This window comes from Canis lupus, chromosome 23 (genome assembly GCF_011100685.1).
Source record: "Canis lupus familiaris isolate Mischka breed German Shepherd chromosome 23, alternate assembly UU_Cfam_GSD_1.0, whole genome shotgun sequence".
Classification (NCBI taxonomy): Eukaryota; Metazoa; Chordata; class Mammalia; order Carnivora; family Canidae; genus Canis; species Canis lupus.
Window position 1 is genome coordinate 17278254 of NC_049244.1, and position 16381 is coordinate 17294634.

Consider the following 16381-nt stretch of genomic DNA (forward strand, 5'->3'; position numbering starts at 1 on the left):
AGGATTCAACCACCATTTGAAAAATACTGTTCTGAAAGTATACAGTTATGTATGTAAATGGGTAGAAAAGTGACTGGAAGGCAACACACCAAAGTGATATCAGAGGTTACTTCTGGGGAGGCACTGAGGGGTGTTGGTTCCAGGGAGCCTCAAGCCCCTTCTGTAATACCGGGGTTGTTTGCTTGTTTTACAATGGGCATGTGTAATTAAACATTTTTAAATTTATTTTTTAGAAAGTGAACAATCAAAACTATTTCTAAAAGTTAAAGATTTACTGGAGCTGAGAGAGTAGTGGTCAAGAGATCTTAAGACAATGTCAAGTTACTTTGCATAATTGAGTAGTTCAGAAGACAGGCATTCTAGCTAACTATCTCTGTTTTTGTGTTTAGGGCCACAGATGAGCACATTCTTGTGGCAAGGTAGAGTCAAACCCGTGTGATATCCCACTCAAAATGTCATTACAATTTAAGAACTCTCTGCCACAGTGTTAGATTTTAACTTGTTATCTATGAATATTAAGTCCACATATCAAAAACATAAAGTAGTCAACATAAAGGTGATCAAAAAAATCAAACCTACCAGTTTCAGAAAATATGAACTTAATGTTCTTGTAGCAGCAGCATCTTGGCCACATTACATGGTCTGTAGTTTTTGGTATGGGTCTAGAAAAACAAATCGTTACATTTTAAGAATCATTTCTACAGGAAATACCATTGCAGAAAATTTGACATGTGTACACTTGGTCATCTCTGCAGGCTGGAGCAGATACCTCCAGCATTCTGTTTTCTATTTTAGAGCTTCCTTAATTCTTTGATTTATCTTCACATTTTTACCTTAAGGGTAATTTATTAAGCATCATCTTAATGGTTAAGTAATTGATGCTTAAATGAAGTTAGATACAGTGCCTAGGGGAGATAGATCCTTTACATTTCAAACATTTAAACAATGTATTGAATGCAGATAAACTAGAATTGGATTATTTTTATGTGAATTTCTCAACTAACTCAGTAAAAATTACCATGAACAAATATTTCTTTAAACATATTTGTTTTCTTTTTTGTGTGTTTGTGTTCACATGCTTAAAACAGGTTGAATCTTTTAATGACCACATTAAGTTTTCTGTTTAAATATTTTGAAAACAATTTTTATGGTAAAATATGTAATCTTTCTCAGAAAGCATTTATATAAGAATCATTTTTCAAAATTTTACCTGTTGCGAAAGCAAAGATTATATTCACATTTAATTTCATAGAGGCTCAAGGTAGTATGGAGGGAAGAAGAGGGACTTTGGAGCTTTTCTTTTTGCAAAAAGCATGCTAAAGGTCACACGGAGGAAGGGCAAGAGCTAAGAAACTGGAGGAGGTGGGAGGATTCTATCAATCCACATGTCTGAAGTCTCTCTTCCATTTTCTCCAGTGTGTATCTGAGGGTGAGAAGAGTCAGAGGTGGCCTGGTGGCTAATCTAGAGGTGAAGGCCATTTCTTTGAAGAGTTTTATATTCCTCAAATTTAAGAATGAACTACTTATGGCTCTGACACGTGAAGGTGGGGAAGCAGTTCATGTGCAGTTTGATACCAAACCATCTTCAAATGGTGAAAAGTGGTGTGACTGTATGATACAAACTCTGGATAAGTTATAAATGTATCTTATTTAGACCTGGAGGAAAATCCAGGTGAAAATTTGTAATAATCAAAGGTTACAATAACTATCATATCCTTGATTGTTACAAATTATACTTTTTTTGATTTTTGGCTTTTGTTTGTTTCTGTTTTTGTTTTTTGCTCTGGAAGATTGCCTATTTAGCATTTGCATTAGTAGTTTTAATAAAATTAGTTTTAAAATATGATATTAAGAACATAATGACTTTAAATTTTAGAAGGCTGATAGCTTCTAAACTGCACATAGCTTTTCAAAGACCGTAGTATCCAAAGCATCACTGACTCCTGGTGACAGCCTGATGTAATTGCAGGCAAAATTTTCAAGAATCTTTTAAATGTTATAAAAGGCGACATTGTTATTTTACTTAGAAGTCTTGTGAGTAAAGGGAAGAAATTGTCCATCCCATATTGTAAAATATTGAAGTGTTACAGGGTCTCTGCATATTATCTCATTGGTAGGATAAGGATCTTAGCTTAATTTTTTTTCAGAATTTTACCCCATTTTTTCAGTAATACCACTTTCGAAAGAGAAAACCAGGATCTTGACTAACTGCAGAATTTATCATCCGCAGCATCTGCAGGGATTGCTGTGTCCCAGAGGAAAGTACGACAGATCAGTGATCCTATTCAGCAGATCTTAATTCAGCTGCACAAAATCATCTATATCACCCAGGTCAGTGTGCTAGTTTTTTATTTACTTTTCATCTTAAGTACAAATTTGATACTAATACTGTTGAAAAACTACTTTGTGGAACTTTCAATTGGAGTGAATGCAAATTTTTATCCCCTCCAACTACATATATTTGAGAGCATTTTGGCTTAGCAGCAAGGCTAGAAAGATGTTGGATAAAAAAAGCAAATATGGCAGGTTTCCCCTATGACTCCTAACCTACTCTTTCATTGTCAGTATCCCACCAAAAATAAACTTCAACACAAATGGTCCTTCAATGTAGGGGTGAAAGTGGAAACAGGGCTGAGTTCTGAATAGCATTACTACAGGGAAGAAAGGAAAGTAGTGCCTGCTCACTAATCCTGAGGATTCTAGGTTAAAACTAGAACACCTCAGAGAAATGAAAACACAAGGTCCAAGATTATTAAAACTCCTTATTTGAAGTGCCTTAATTCTCAGTAACTCTTAGGCACTGGGGGAACAATCACTGTTAGAAAATGACTATTAATTATTTACAGAAATCTGTCTAATGATGAGCAACTTGAATGTTCATTTACCAAAGTTGACCAAAGTCTTATTTTTAATAAGAAAATAAATTTTTGTAGACGAAGTGTAAGCATTTGGACAAGAAACTAAAGAGTATTCTGGAGCTTAAGATTGCATGTCTTATGTAGTTCATTCATTCATTCATTTGACATATAATTATTAGGTGCCTACTATTAGGTGCTACTGTTCTATGCACTTGAGACATATCAAAGAGCAAGTCATATAAACATTTCCTCAGTCTAAGATCCAGAGGGGGGGAAAAAAGTAAGATCCAGAGGGCCATTCTGATGAGCCCATCAGTTGCCAGTTGTGGCAATTCCGATTATACATTCGAGTACTAGAGAGAAATACCACCAGGTCAGTGGACCAACTGGGCCCACTGTAAGTCAAACTGGGGGAATACATTTAACCTCCCCCTCCAAAGCAAACAACAAACAAACAAAAAATACATGTTGATTAGTGTACCACAGTGACTCTAGTAATTGATGCGAGTTTATAACCAGTGTCCAGTCTTCTCTGAAAGCCTGTGCATTTATTTCTCCCCAGTGTACAGTCACTCTAACAAATGGCTGCAAGTCTTTTTGGGAAAGGTTTGTAAGAAAATTTATAGTGTATACTTACAGCAGTGTTTCTCTGGACCCTTCCTAAAAAGGTCCCAGCTTTCCCACTCATTAAGGGCTTTGGGTCTTTGAATTGACCGAGGTCTAGAAACTGTATGAGAGGCTATGACTCTCCACTATGGCAACAGCAACTCAGGTCTTTTTTTTTTTTTTTTTGTCTATCAGGCTTTGAGTTTCTTTTCTGTTATTTGGATTAAAGAATACTCTAGTAAACTGACCATCTGTTTCCTTCCAAGGAACACTCTAGTCAGCTAACCACCACCAAAGATCTCTGTGAGCCAAGGCATTCTAATTAACAGTACATCTCTCTTACCCTTTATGGTTAAGTGCTCCCAACTTGTCATTGTGACAAAGTTGTCACTTGGCTTTTGTTTGAGACCACATCATCCCCATCGGAATCATATACTTTCAGTGTTGTACCTGGTCTACAAAGGGAAGCAACCACAGAAGTTATTTTAAGGATGCTGGTGCGCCCCTCTCTAATGTATTTCTCAATGCCTTAGTGAGAGGAGTAGCTTGCTGAACGTAATTGAGGAGTGAGTGTGCAGGTCATACATGGTAAATCCACCCCAGCATGCCTGCCTGTCTCCCAAAGCTTTTGAATTCCCTCTTCCACATACCAGGGAAGCTCTGGCATTTTGTCCTCATTAAATGAAGGCACCATTGAGTTCAAGTAGTAAGACACCAACCAATTAAGCAGTTACCTTCAGCTGCACGACTAACATGAAATCTGAACTCCATTAAGAGCACCTGTGTGAATGAATTCAACCTAATCTAGGGCTACAGTTTACCCTTCTTGGCCTAAAACCCTTAGCATCTACTACACATGTTCTCTGGGTTGCTGCTAATATATAATAGCAAAGTCTTGCAATTCTTTGGATGGGTAAGCTATTTCCTTCTGGGTCATAGTGTGTACCAATTCCCCAGAATCATATTGAGATATGACCTTAGGAATGGACTTGACTCTCATTGTTGTGGGCCTTATGAGGAATAGGCATTCCTTTTTAAGATATCACTCCTCATCTGTCTCAGATAAGGGTGGTGTAGAGTTTTCAAGCAAAGGAAAGCTTGACTTCTCAGACACGGAGTGACAAGCTACTTCTGCTGGCAATGATACCTCCGAGTGACTTGAAGTTCAAGATTGTCGGTTTTATCTGGATCCAGCAAAATATTCCTATTTCAAGTTTTAGGATCCTATTCTTTTCTCTAAATTTCACATGAGAAACTTAGCACAGAATACATTCAGCTGACATTGTAATTTAGAAGCTGCCCAATTAAATTTGCATTTGATTATCAGCTGTATCAGTGCTGTGGTAGCAAGAAATAACAGGTTTTTAGGGCTATCATGTAATCTCTCTGGGCCTTAGACTATGACTTGAACTGAAAGTTAAAGGACCAAGCTTCATACTGTCTAGCAGCCATGTTTGGCAGCCACTTGAGCTTCCAGGGCACTTGCTTCAGTTGGTTCTTTATCATGATGATACCCTAATTAGTTGTGATGCCACTGCATGCCATGGGTTATCTGCATCCTATGTCCTATGGCAAAACTCAGCACTGGACTCAGTTCCAAGGGCACAATCCAACCAACTTCCAAAACCCATCTGTCCTTTTTCTGGGACCTTCCTCGGACCAACTCTATCAGTGAGGGTCCAGTTAGGAGACAGAAACCACATAGTAATTTCAACAGGGAAGATTTAATATAAAGAATTGTTGAAAAATTATTAATAATAACAGGGTATTATTTAAAAAGGAGGGGGAAAGATATCTAAAGAATATAGGAAGAGCAGATACGGAAGTCATTACTTACAGGCCTGAAGTACAGCACCCAAGAAAGGAACAAAATAGAAGAGGACAGCCTATCCTGGGCTGAGGTCCATACCTCATTGGAAGGATCAGAGAAATCCACTGAGGTGCTGTGCTAGAGAAACTTATAGGGAAGTCTTCCTCAGGGGATTGGGGCAAGTCATCCATGGTGAGGTATCGTGCTGTGGAACTCACTGGAAATCTGCACATCAGGCTTAGGCCAAGAAATGCCGTCTCTGGGACCAGAGGAGGCTGCCCACTGGTTGGTGCTGCACCATGGAACATTCTGGGAAGCTGCATGCAAGATTGGTGCCACTGAAGTTGTATGGGGGTGAGCACAATTTGGGGGTCCTCATTGCAGCTGACCACTCAGTGCTGCAGAAAGGAAGCAAGACAGGAGCATCACTGGAACCAGACAAGCACCACCCTCCTCCAGCAACCCTCCAGCACTCTCTACTGACAGAGCTGAACATCCTGGCAAGGGAGAAATTCCAGTGTCACATACAAGGCACCGAAGGGTGGATTTGGAACTGAGAGGCTGCTACTGGGCAGCTGGCACACTTAGCCTGGGGGCTATGCAAGGGCTCCCTTCTTTGGGATCGACTCAGACCTGATTTTCTCACTGCTTCCCCTTTGGCTTCCCCTAGCCAGGCTCTCTTTTATCACATTTTTCCCTAAATCAGGCAGGCATTCTCTTCAGTCACCCTGCAGGCTAGCCTTTTGAGACTCAAGAATCTGAAATGGATTACTTTTTCCTCCATTTTCTGCTGTCAACTTTCCCCTTAGGCAATCACACAGAATTGTCTACCTGATTAAATGAAAGAGGGTGCATGGCAATATGAGGGGGATATAGAAAATTGGTTAATAAGACATAAGCTGCCATATCTCTGTTGAGTAAGTGCATTTCCATTTAAATGCTGATGTAGAAATATGAGGAGGCATTCTTAACTTTTGTGTTATGGAAATAACCTTAAATAGCGTATTGGTTACTTCAATGCTTAAACTACTAAATTGAAAGAAAATAGACTTTGAAATTTAAATACAGTTTCCATATGCCTGTCTTGCTAATATTTATATAATAAAAAAACTTTTTAATGGATGTACTCCATTTCTTTATTGGATTTCAAAGTATGTTAAAGCAAGAATGAAATGATTATAAAATCTTATTATTATGCTCTCACACTGCCAGCATAAAAAATGATTTCATATTTTTGGCAAGATGGTATTCCATGCTACAAGTTCAGACATAACCACTGTGGTTTTTAAAATGTATTTCCAGAATACTTGAAAGTTTATGACATTGCAAATAGTAAAGAATATTTCCCCTCTGGGGAACTTTAAATTACAATGCTAACCCAAGTCAATGCCTTTCAAATAAAGGAGATAAAACAAGTCTAAACATTATACTCTCATATTTGCTATAGGTTGACGACCAAGATCAGTTCTCTGTGTCTGCTAATTACAAAGGAAAACTGATGAAAGTAAATATGAATAAACAAACACACAAACAAACATCTCTTCTTGTCTACATGTTTATTTCTGAGTCAAACTCCCTTGCTGACTTATGCTGTGACAGCTACCCTGAATCGCAGGGCCAGATCCCTCCTGACAACCACAGATAACCTTACAGGGGAAATTGCTTACTTTTGGCCGGTGGTGGCCTCTCCTATTCAGTTTCCATGGAGACAGATCTTGGAAATCATCTAAAAGCAACTATTTTAAAGGCAGGATGTTAAAATCCTTATGCTGTCCTCATTGATTTGACATCTGTTTTTATCAAAACTGAGATTGTAATCTTAAGACAGCCAGCTGAGAATGAAATCAGTGGTTCATTTCCATTGCTGGAAACCAAAATCCATCTTTGGGCACATAAGGTGACTGATGTACATATGTTGCCTTTTAGTACAAATCTTTGTATGTGATTGCTTCGGTAAGACCTACACAGCCAACTTAAGCTTTGGATTTAATTGTGTACATAGGACTTGATTGCTTTTGTAAAGAAAGACTTTCTTTTTTTTAAGATTTGTATTTACTTATTCATGAGAGACACAGAAAGAGAGGCAAAGACACAGGCAGAGGGAGAAGCAGGCTCCATGCAAGGAGCCCGATGTGGGACTCAATCTCGGGACTCCAGGATCACGCCCTGAGCCAAAGGCAGACGCTCAACCACTGAGCCACCCCGGCGTCCCAAGAAAGGCTTTGAAAATCAGCATATGGCAACTTTTAAAAATTAAACATCTGTCTCCTAGAAAACAGACAGGGAGTTTAGGTGGGTCTCCTTTGGACTGCCATTTTAACAATCTCCGCTGTTGCCAACAAAACAAAACAAAACAAAAAAATGTGTCTGGGAACAGCAATGTGCTATCCCTCAGATGAAGTTATACTACCTATGGTCATCAGTAAAACATACTGTTTTTTTCAGCAGTAGTGAAGGATGAAATTAGAATCATCATTACTTTCTCTTATCTGGATCTCCTGGTTCCTAATGGGAAGAGAGGCAAATTAAATAGAATTTAAGGTAAAGCCCTGTATCTAAGTGCACTCATGTTTTCAGGGTTTGCAAATTCTAAGAGAAAGCTTACATTTTGTGTATTTATTTTGATAATAACCTTTGAGTATTTTTTTTTAGCATTTAGGGAAATATCTTAAGCAGTAATGTATTGAAATAATTTGTTCCTATAGTAAGATATTATTTAAGTCACTTCAAATTGGGTTCTTTCTACTACTGATGGCCTGCTGACATATTCTTAGAGATACTAGAGAATGTATCTTTAGAAAGTATCCATATATGATAGAAGTTCAAGAAACTCTAGTGTAGAATATAGAGATCAGATTTCATTTTTTTCTGTTGTGACTTTGGTGTAGTAAAAACAAACAAGAAATAAGCTTTTGTTGAGAGATTCTTTTCTAGAATCAGTTTCTTTATCAGTAAAATTTGGGTAGCTTACGGACTATTTTTGCTAAAGGAAATAAAGTATGTGAATTGTTTATAAAGCATTACTGTAGTAATGCTAGTGGTGGTGTGTTTGCTCCAGTGTAATGGTTGTGTTAAAAGACGTATTACCTCAGAAAATATCTTTGCATGTTACATAAGTCTTTAAACTCTGATTTCCTTAGCTTTAAGATTGTACCTGCTTTATAAGTTAATTGTGCAGAGAAAAGTGACGTAATACACACAAAGGACTAATCATAGTAACCGACACATACAAATTGTAGGTATTAATATTCTGTTCTTAGTATTATAGTCCTTATATATAATAGAGTAACATACTTACATCTTCTGCAATTGAACTATGCATGAGTCATCATTCTGTGCAAAATTTTAAATTCTTCCATGAAAATTTTAAAGATAGGCTGCTGTCTATAGGGACAAACAATTCCAATAAGCTAAAGTAGCTTTCTAATACTGCCCTGTATATGAATCTTAAGTTGACTGTTAACTTATTCAAGAAAGCTTTTGTGAGAATTAATTCAAGCAATCAGAAGCACTGAAAGCAATTCTATGTTAACGAGAGGCTTATCAAGTTAAACGAATAGCAAGGATTTTAAGAATATTTGAATTAGTAATCTGCTACTGGGAGCTGCCAGTGTTGGGGTCTCTTTTAAAGGAACCTGTGGACCCAATGTACTTCACACCTTCAAAGTTTGCTGTGCAGACTATTAGGTGTATCAGAGAAGGCTTGCTGCCACCTTCTCTGGCAATTAGAATCATGCAAGGCGACTAGATGGTCCTGGTCCGACACTGCCCTCTGGTGTTTGATTTAGGGAAGTGGCAGTTTCTAGTGCATTACAGTAGGGAATTACCAAATCCCAAAAGGTATCTCTCGGCATTTCTCCCATCCCTTCTCCTCTCTAATCAATTCTCTTGCTAGGAAAGTATGAAAATAACCCTTCCCTTCGCTATCTGATCCTACTTTTAAGTTAAATCCATTCTACTTTTGCTAATCTCTCATGCACACATATATCACTTATACTCATTTTCCTTATTATCTGTCTTCCAAATATTTGCTCATTAATGCCAAGAACTCTCTCTCTGTTTCTCTCCCCCAGCCTCTCTCCACATTTCTTTATTTCCTTTTTCATTCCATGTAGAAGGACATCAATAATTATGACTATTTGCTGGAGAGAGGGAGAATGATTACATCTGGAGCAAGGTACAAGAATGCTATAGTATTGACATAAAAAGAGCTCAGTAGAGATTCAATGCTGTTTTGCTTGATACAATAGAGGTTTATTTCTCATTTAGCTAAAGTCAGAAAGGTCAGGTGGTACTTGTCCATCTTGTGGCTGTGCCACCTGGAAAGGGTGGAATATAAGCTCCTTGCCCAGGAGGGACAAGGACAATGGAAGCATGGTGGCTTTGCATTTCTTCATCCTCAGAGTGATACATATCATTTTCATTGGACAAAAGTAGTTATATGGCATCAAACCTAAACTATAAGGGAGTATAGAAAAATGGAGTGGGGGTGGGTAAATAACTGTCACTACCACATTTTTTTTCTTTTGAGGTGAACTTTGAATTATAATCTTGTATTTTTGTTTGTTTGATTTGTTTTGCTTTGATTTCAATCTTGAGAGAGCACCTACTACCGTGTTTTCCTTCCCACTTAGCCATCCTTGTTTTACTGATTCTTTTTCATCTCCTTCCAAATCCTCTCCGTATTTTAAACAAACCAGACATTATTTACACTCTGAGACCTCTTATCATGCTGACCCTATTTCTTTACTCTCTTATTCTTCTCTCAAACTTTACTTCATCCCTCTGTGCTCTTTGGGATCTTTGGTTTCTTTGTACAAATTCAACCTGCAAAGCACTCCGAAATCAATTTTTTGAAATCCTGCAGTTTCATCCAATCACCATGTTTTCTAAGACTTTAATGTGACTTCCTACTAAGTTATTAAATCCAGTTCATCCTGGCTTAGCCCCAATGTACATTCATTCTTTTCTTCTTGACAAGATTGATCCTTACAATCTGACTTCTCTCCATGTGAACATTCAGGAGCATTCACAGACAGACATCTGACTATGTAGCAATGCAGATATATACTTCCTTTTCCAAAGTATCAGATCCTTTAGGACAAGGGCCTTGGTGAGGATGTTTAGCAAAGTTCTGGGCATTACATAAACACCTTAAACATCTGGTAGAATGCATCCTTCCTTGTGAAGTGGTCTTCTTTACCAAATTCATTGTGTATGTGAAATTTAGTTGTTATATGAAAAATAATACCAATAGAATGAAAGAACAATAGGAGAAATGGAAGCAGGCTTTTGAAAGAGAGAAGAGTAATATATTTCTTCTGGATTGTGGAATGAAAGATTATCACACCTTGTCATGCTATTCAGAGTAAAGTTGATATCTTATTTAGTCCTGTTGAATCAATATTGTTACACTGACCCTCAGTGAATGCTTCCAGGGAGTCATCTGTGCAGTGTTAACAATTTGCTTATAATAACTGTTTTCTCATTTTATGCAGCTCCCTCCAGCTTTGCACCACAATTTGAAAAGAAGGGTTATAGAGAGATTCAAGAAATCCCTCTTCAGCCAGCAGAGTAACCCTTGCAATTTGAAATCTGAAATTAAAAAGGTACAGTATTCGACCATTAGGAACTTTTCTTTGGCTATCAAAAACACTTCGTAAGAGTTAAATTTTCTGTTTTGTACTTTACACTCCATCCTCTATTCAAGGATCTTATCATTAACGGTATGTTTTAGTCCTTTCAAGCTGCTATAAAAAAAGAGATACCATCAACTGGGGAGCTTGTAATGGCAGATTGCTCACCGTTCTGAAAGCTGGAGGTCCAGTATCAATGGGCCAGCATGGTCAGGTTTGGTACAAGCCTTCTTCCCATTTATAGACTTGTGACTTTTTCCTGTCCTCACATGGCAAGGAAGCAAGGAAACTGGGAGCTCTATGTAAGGACGCTTTTTTTGGAAGAGCACTTCCATAGGGGCCCTGCCCTTATGGCCTAATTACCTCCAATGACCCTACGTCCCAATACCATCACCTGGGGGGGTTAGGTTTCAGGAGAGAAATTTAAAGTGATGCAACCATTCAGATCATAGCGCCACTTATGATACAAAATTGAGGATGTCTTTGCCTTTGCCTTTCTCACCTTTATTTCTGTGGCCATCATGTCAGAAAACTAATAGTTCTTTCAGTATAATTGTACATGTTTTCCTAGGAGTAAATGTTATTAAATATCTTTAATTAATATATATATTTTAGCCTTTTTCAAGAGAATTCTATTCCAATATTTTGTTAGAACCTTCTCCAACAAGCCTGTAAATTGGGCTATGCCACTCTGAACAAGTCATTTAACTATCTGAAGCTGTGATTTTTAATCTCCTATGAGGGTAGAATGAACCATGGTTGACTGTTGAACAACATGGGGATTAGGGGCACTGATCCCCTGCTCCCACACAGTTGAAAATCCATGTATAACTTTTTTAAAAAGATTTATTGGGATTCTGGGTGGGTCAGGGGTTGAGTGTCTGCCTTCAGCTCAGGGTATGATCCCAGGGTCCCAGGATTGAGTCTCACATCGAGCTTCCTGCATGGAGCCTGCTTCTCCCTCTGCCTATGTTCCTGACTCTCTCTTTCTGTGTCTCTCATGGATAGATAAATAAAATCTTTTTAAAAAAGGAAGAAGGAAGGAAGGAAGGAAGGAAGGAAGGAAGGAAGGAAGGAAGGAAGGAAGGAAGGAAGGAAGGAAGGAAGGAAAAGAAAGAAGAAAAAGAAAGGAAGGAAGAAAGATCTATTTATTCATCTTAGAGATAGGGAGCATGAGTACACACAAGTTAAGGGAGAAGCAGAGGGAGAGAGAATCTCAACCAGACCCGATCCTCACTCCCTGACTGAGCATGGAGCCAGCCATGGGGCTTGATCTCATGACCCATGAGATCATGAGCTGAGCTGCAACCAAGAGTCAGACGCTTAACTGACTGAGCTACCCAGGTGCCCTGAAAATCCATGTATAACTTTTGACTCCCCCAAAAACCTTAACAACTAACTGCTTACTATTGATCAGAAGGTTTGCCAATGACATAATAGGGGATTGACACACATTTTGTATGTTATGTGTTATATACTGTATTCTTACAATAAAGTGAGCTAGAAATAAGAAAATGTTAAGGAAATCATAAGGAAGAGAAAATACAGTTTTCAGTACTGTACTGTAAGAAATCCACTTGTAAGTGGACCCATGCAATTCAAATCTGTGTTGTTCAAGGGCCAATTGTATTTCTAAGCTGCTTTCCATCTTTGACATTCTAGAATCTCCTAGACCTTGGGTGTTAGTAAATATTTCTATTCATACACACAAAAACTAAATCACAAAGAAGGTAAATCAACCAGACAGAAGGAAAATTGGTTGTCTCTAATTAGCACAACTTGAAGACAGGAAATCCCTTTGTCCTGGCTGATAGCCATTTCTATACATTGGGAAGTGTTTACAAGCCCTCCTTCTCCGCAGAATTAATCTCCCCTTTCTCCAAGCAGTTTGGGCCTGCTCCAGTTTTATCTATATATTGTTTAAGTTTTATCATACACTTAAACTTTGAAACAGTCAGGTGGTCAATGAACTTCTTTAAAGTTTCTTTCTCCTTTAATGGATCCAATCTTTTTTTTTTTTTTAAAGATTTTATTTATTTATTCAGAGAGAGAGAGAGAGAGAGAGGCAGAGACACAGGCAGAGGGAGAAGCAGGCTCCATGCAGGGAGCCCAACATGGGACTCAATCCCGGGTCTCCAGGATCACACCCCGGGCTGCAGGCGGCACTAAACCGCTGCACCACTGGGGCTGCCCTAATGGATCCAATCTTAAGCATAAATGTACTTCTTATTCAGGCAGTATGATAGGCTCTTTGATAAGAAATGCAAACAGTGTGTTTGCTCTGTTGCCTTACATCAGTGATGTCTGCAAATACACAAACGAGGTGGAAAAAGAGATACAGCAGCAGGTAAACAAAACATAAACCCTACCTCATCAAAGATGAAAGAGCACAATTTCTTTCAAGGATTGTGTTGGCAAATCAGGCCAAGAAACAAAGCTCGAGTAGCTCAAAACAGAAGTGGAGGATACTGCCGATATTTATTTTATTATATTTACATATTATATCATGAATACCAATAAATATATTTTAGGGAGGCAGAGACTCAAATCTCCCATGAAAAATATTACATGTTGCCTAAGTTTTTATGCTCTTATTAAAATATATGCAGAATAATCCAGTTTGTACACAAATCTATTTTAACAGAAATCCCAGCTTTAAGAGATGAAAAGTGCCTACAGCAAACTGATGCACGAAGGTGCCTCTGACTCTTCCCCTGATGCTGTGATTTTCCACCAGTGCACGTCCTTAAAGCTGATCACTTTCTTCTTTGTTACTGACGTCTATTGGTTTGCATCCCTTCCTTGCTCTCTTTCTCTTCTCTCCTGATAGAAAAAAGATACTCTTTTGTTAAAATGGTCCCACCTACCTTGTCAGCCTACCTCTGTGCAGTGGCGGCACCTCTCAGAGCACTTACCTTCTGTCCTCGGTTTGGGGAGTGAAAACGAATTAATGGGGTGGTAGAGAGTGTTCAGGGAATCTGAGTGAGGGAACTCAAAGGGGCACAGACTTAGCCTTCTTTTCAACTTTGTTTAGAGGCAGATTAAATTCTCCTTTGAGGAATGCTCTGGTCCCCTTCTCCGGTACTACATGCTCCTGGTGATTCATACCACTGTGGTGTTTACCCTCCCGATCATAGAAGCAGGTCTGCTCTCCTGTGAACGAAACGGATCTTCTGCCTGGAATATTAACATACTTCCTGTTCTCCACTGCTGAACTGAGAGGCCAGCTCCCCCGTAAAAATCTCTCTCAATTTCCTGTTCAGAATTAATCTCCCCTTTCTCTGTGCTTCAGTCACTTTTTCACTTACATTGTCATGTTTTAATTTTTTAATTTTTTTAAAGGTTTCATTTATTTATTCATGAGAGACACAGAGAGAGAGTCAGAGACATAGGCAGAGGGAGAAGCAGACTCCCTGTGGGGAGCCCGATGTGGGACTCAGGATCATGACCTGAGCCGAATGCAGACACTCAATCACTGAGCCACCCAGGCATCCCCATTGTTGTTGTTTTATCTGGCTTGGATTTATGTTTTTCCCAAAGGCAGTGAGTATGTTGTGTTAATCTTTGATTGCCTAGAGTCTCACACAGTGCCTGGCACATAGCAGATGTGTGATTGTTGAATATAGAGTATATACTGTATTGATAATAATCTATATTGGTACTATTCCTTATTGATGTATATAACATATGATATATATTGATACATATAATATTTGTATAATTTTTATTAATATAAAGAGAAGCCCTCCTGTCCTCATTTAAACACAAATGAGAAAAGTTTGTGGCCTCTATTTTTCTCCCTTTCTAGTCTAATCTTTTGTTAGTCATAATTTTTGTTCAGAAATGGATCTTTCATCCCCTGTATAATCTTGGTGGAGTGGCCAATTAGCCTTTGACTAAAACAGTCATCCGCAAAGGACTGTTGAAGAAGCAAGCAGTGACAGCACATAAATGCATTTGATTTCCACCTTCTCCCCTGAAACTTGTCCTAAAATCCAGGGACTCCATGTCTCCAGTTTGAGGAATCATTATGGGATGATTGTACCTTCTGATAAATGGCCTAAGACCCGGCAGGATATATAGAAGAGTGAAAAAATAGAAAAGCCCTTTTCTACGAAACTAAGCTCTTTATTTATGACTTACTTAAGCTGATCTTCAGTCCAGTCTGCTCAGCCTTGGCTAAAATTGTGAGGAGAATAAAGCATGTGAGTAATTGTATAGCATTTGGGAAACTAGGATTTTCAGCATGAGAGGAAGGAGAAACAGAAACAAGATGGAATATATTCATTCAAATTAGAATTGGAAATACCAATATGAAGGAGTATGAATTTATGATAATTCTTTTCTTTAAAAAACTACACATATTTCTTAATATTTTTACTAAGTTGTTTAGAAACTAAGCAAGCGGCAGTGAGCTCTCTTGGAAATATAACTGATAGCAGCTCTAGAGCAGAAACTAAAAGGGATTAGATGGAATGTCTTGACATAATAGATCATGTAGCGAAGATGCCTTCAAGGATTACTGAGGATGTATCAATAGGACTCAGAGTCAACTTAAGGAGGCTATCTATTGGATAATTAGAGCATCAATAAGAATAATAACTGCAGGGATCCCTGGGTGGTGCAGCAGTTTAGCGCCTGCCTTTGGCCCAGGGCGCGATCCTGGAGACCCGGGATCGAATCCCACGTCGGGCTCCCGGTGCATGGAGCCTGCTTCTCCCTCTGCCTGTGTCTCTGCCTCTCTCTCTCTCTCTCTCTCTCTCTCTCTGTGACTATCATAAATAAATAAAAATTAAAAAATATTTTTAAAAAAGAATAATAACTGCAGTGGATTGAAAGCATTAAATAAAGTTTCAATCTAAGAGTTCATGAGAGTAAAAAAAAAAAATCCCTCATTGGTTTCCTTCGGAGGATGCTAAGTAACCAATTCATTATTTTCAAAACTACTTACAGAAGGAAAGAATCAAACCTTTTTTCTGCCATTGCCTTAAGAATTTTATCCCAGGGTAACTCAATTGATAAGGGGGGAGTTTCTTATTAAAGTAATACTTCAGCTAATAAGAACCAGAGGTATAAAAATACGGTGTTGCAGCCTCTAATGAAATAATGGAGCTAGACATGATCACCAGTGGCTTGCTAATGTCACCGAAAGAGGGGCATCCAGATGTTATAGGTCTCCTGACAGACATGCAGTACCATCTATGAAATATATTTGCTAAAAGTTTGGATCTGCATCTGAGGAAGCTTCTATTTTGGAAGTGAGCAGACTATGGTTTTTGGAAATAAAGTTATTGGAACCCAACCACATAAATTCACTCATGTTATCTATGGTTGCATTCACATTATAGGCACAGTTGAGGAGCTGTGACAGAGACTACATGGCCTGTAAATCTGTAAACATTTCTTATCTGGCCCTCTACCGAAGAAGTTTGGCAATCTCTGCTCTACATCTAGCTACCCACTTGAAGCAA

At 38.4% G+C, this 16381-nt stretch overlaps 1 protein-coding gene across 10 annotated transcripts in view; it reads left to right on the top strand.

Annotated features, from left to right (window-relative positions):
- The window catches only part of NEK10 (NIMA related kinase 10), a 228214-nt gene that overhangs the window by 190080 nt on the left and 21753 nt on the right, over positions 1–16381 (top strand). For 7 of the 10 annotated variants that reach the window (XM_038570664.1, XM_038570669.1, XM_038570667.1 and 4 more), the window contains 3 exons: positions 390–419; positions 2231–2331; positions 10773–10883. In XM_038570664.1, coding sequence (XP_038426592.1) covers positions 390–419; positions 2231–2331; positions 10773–10883 — 242 coding nt within the window. Of the gene's footprint in view, positions 1–389; positions 420–2230; positions 2332–10772; positions 10884–16381 lie in introns of those variants that run through there. The other 3 variants (XM_038570670.1, XM_038570668.1, XR_005376940.1) reach the window with 2 other exon arrangements.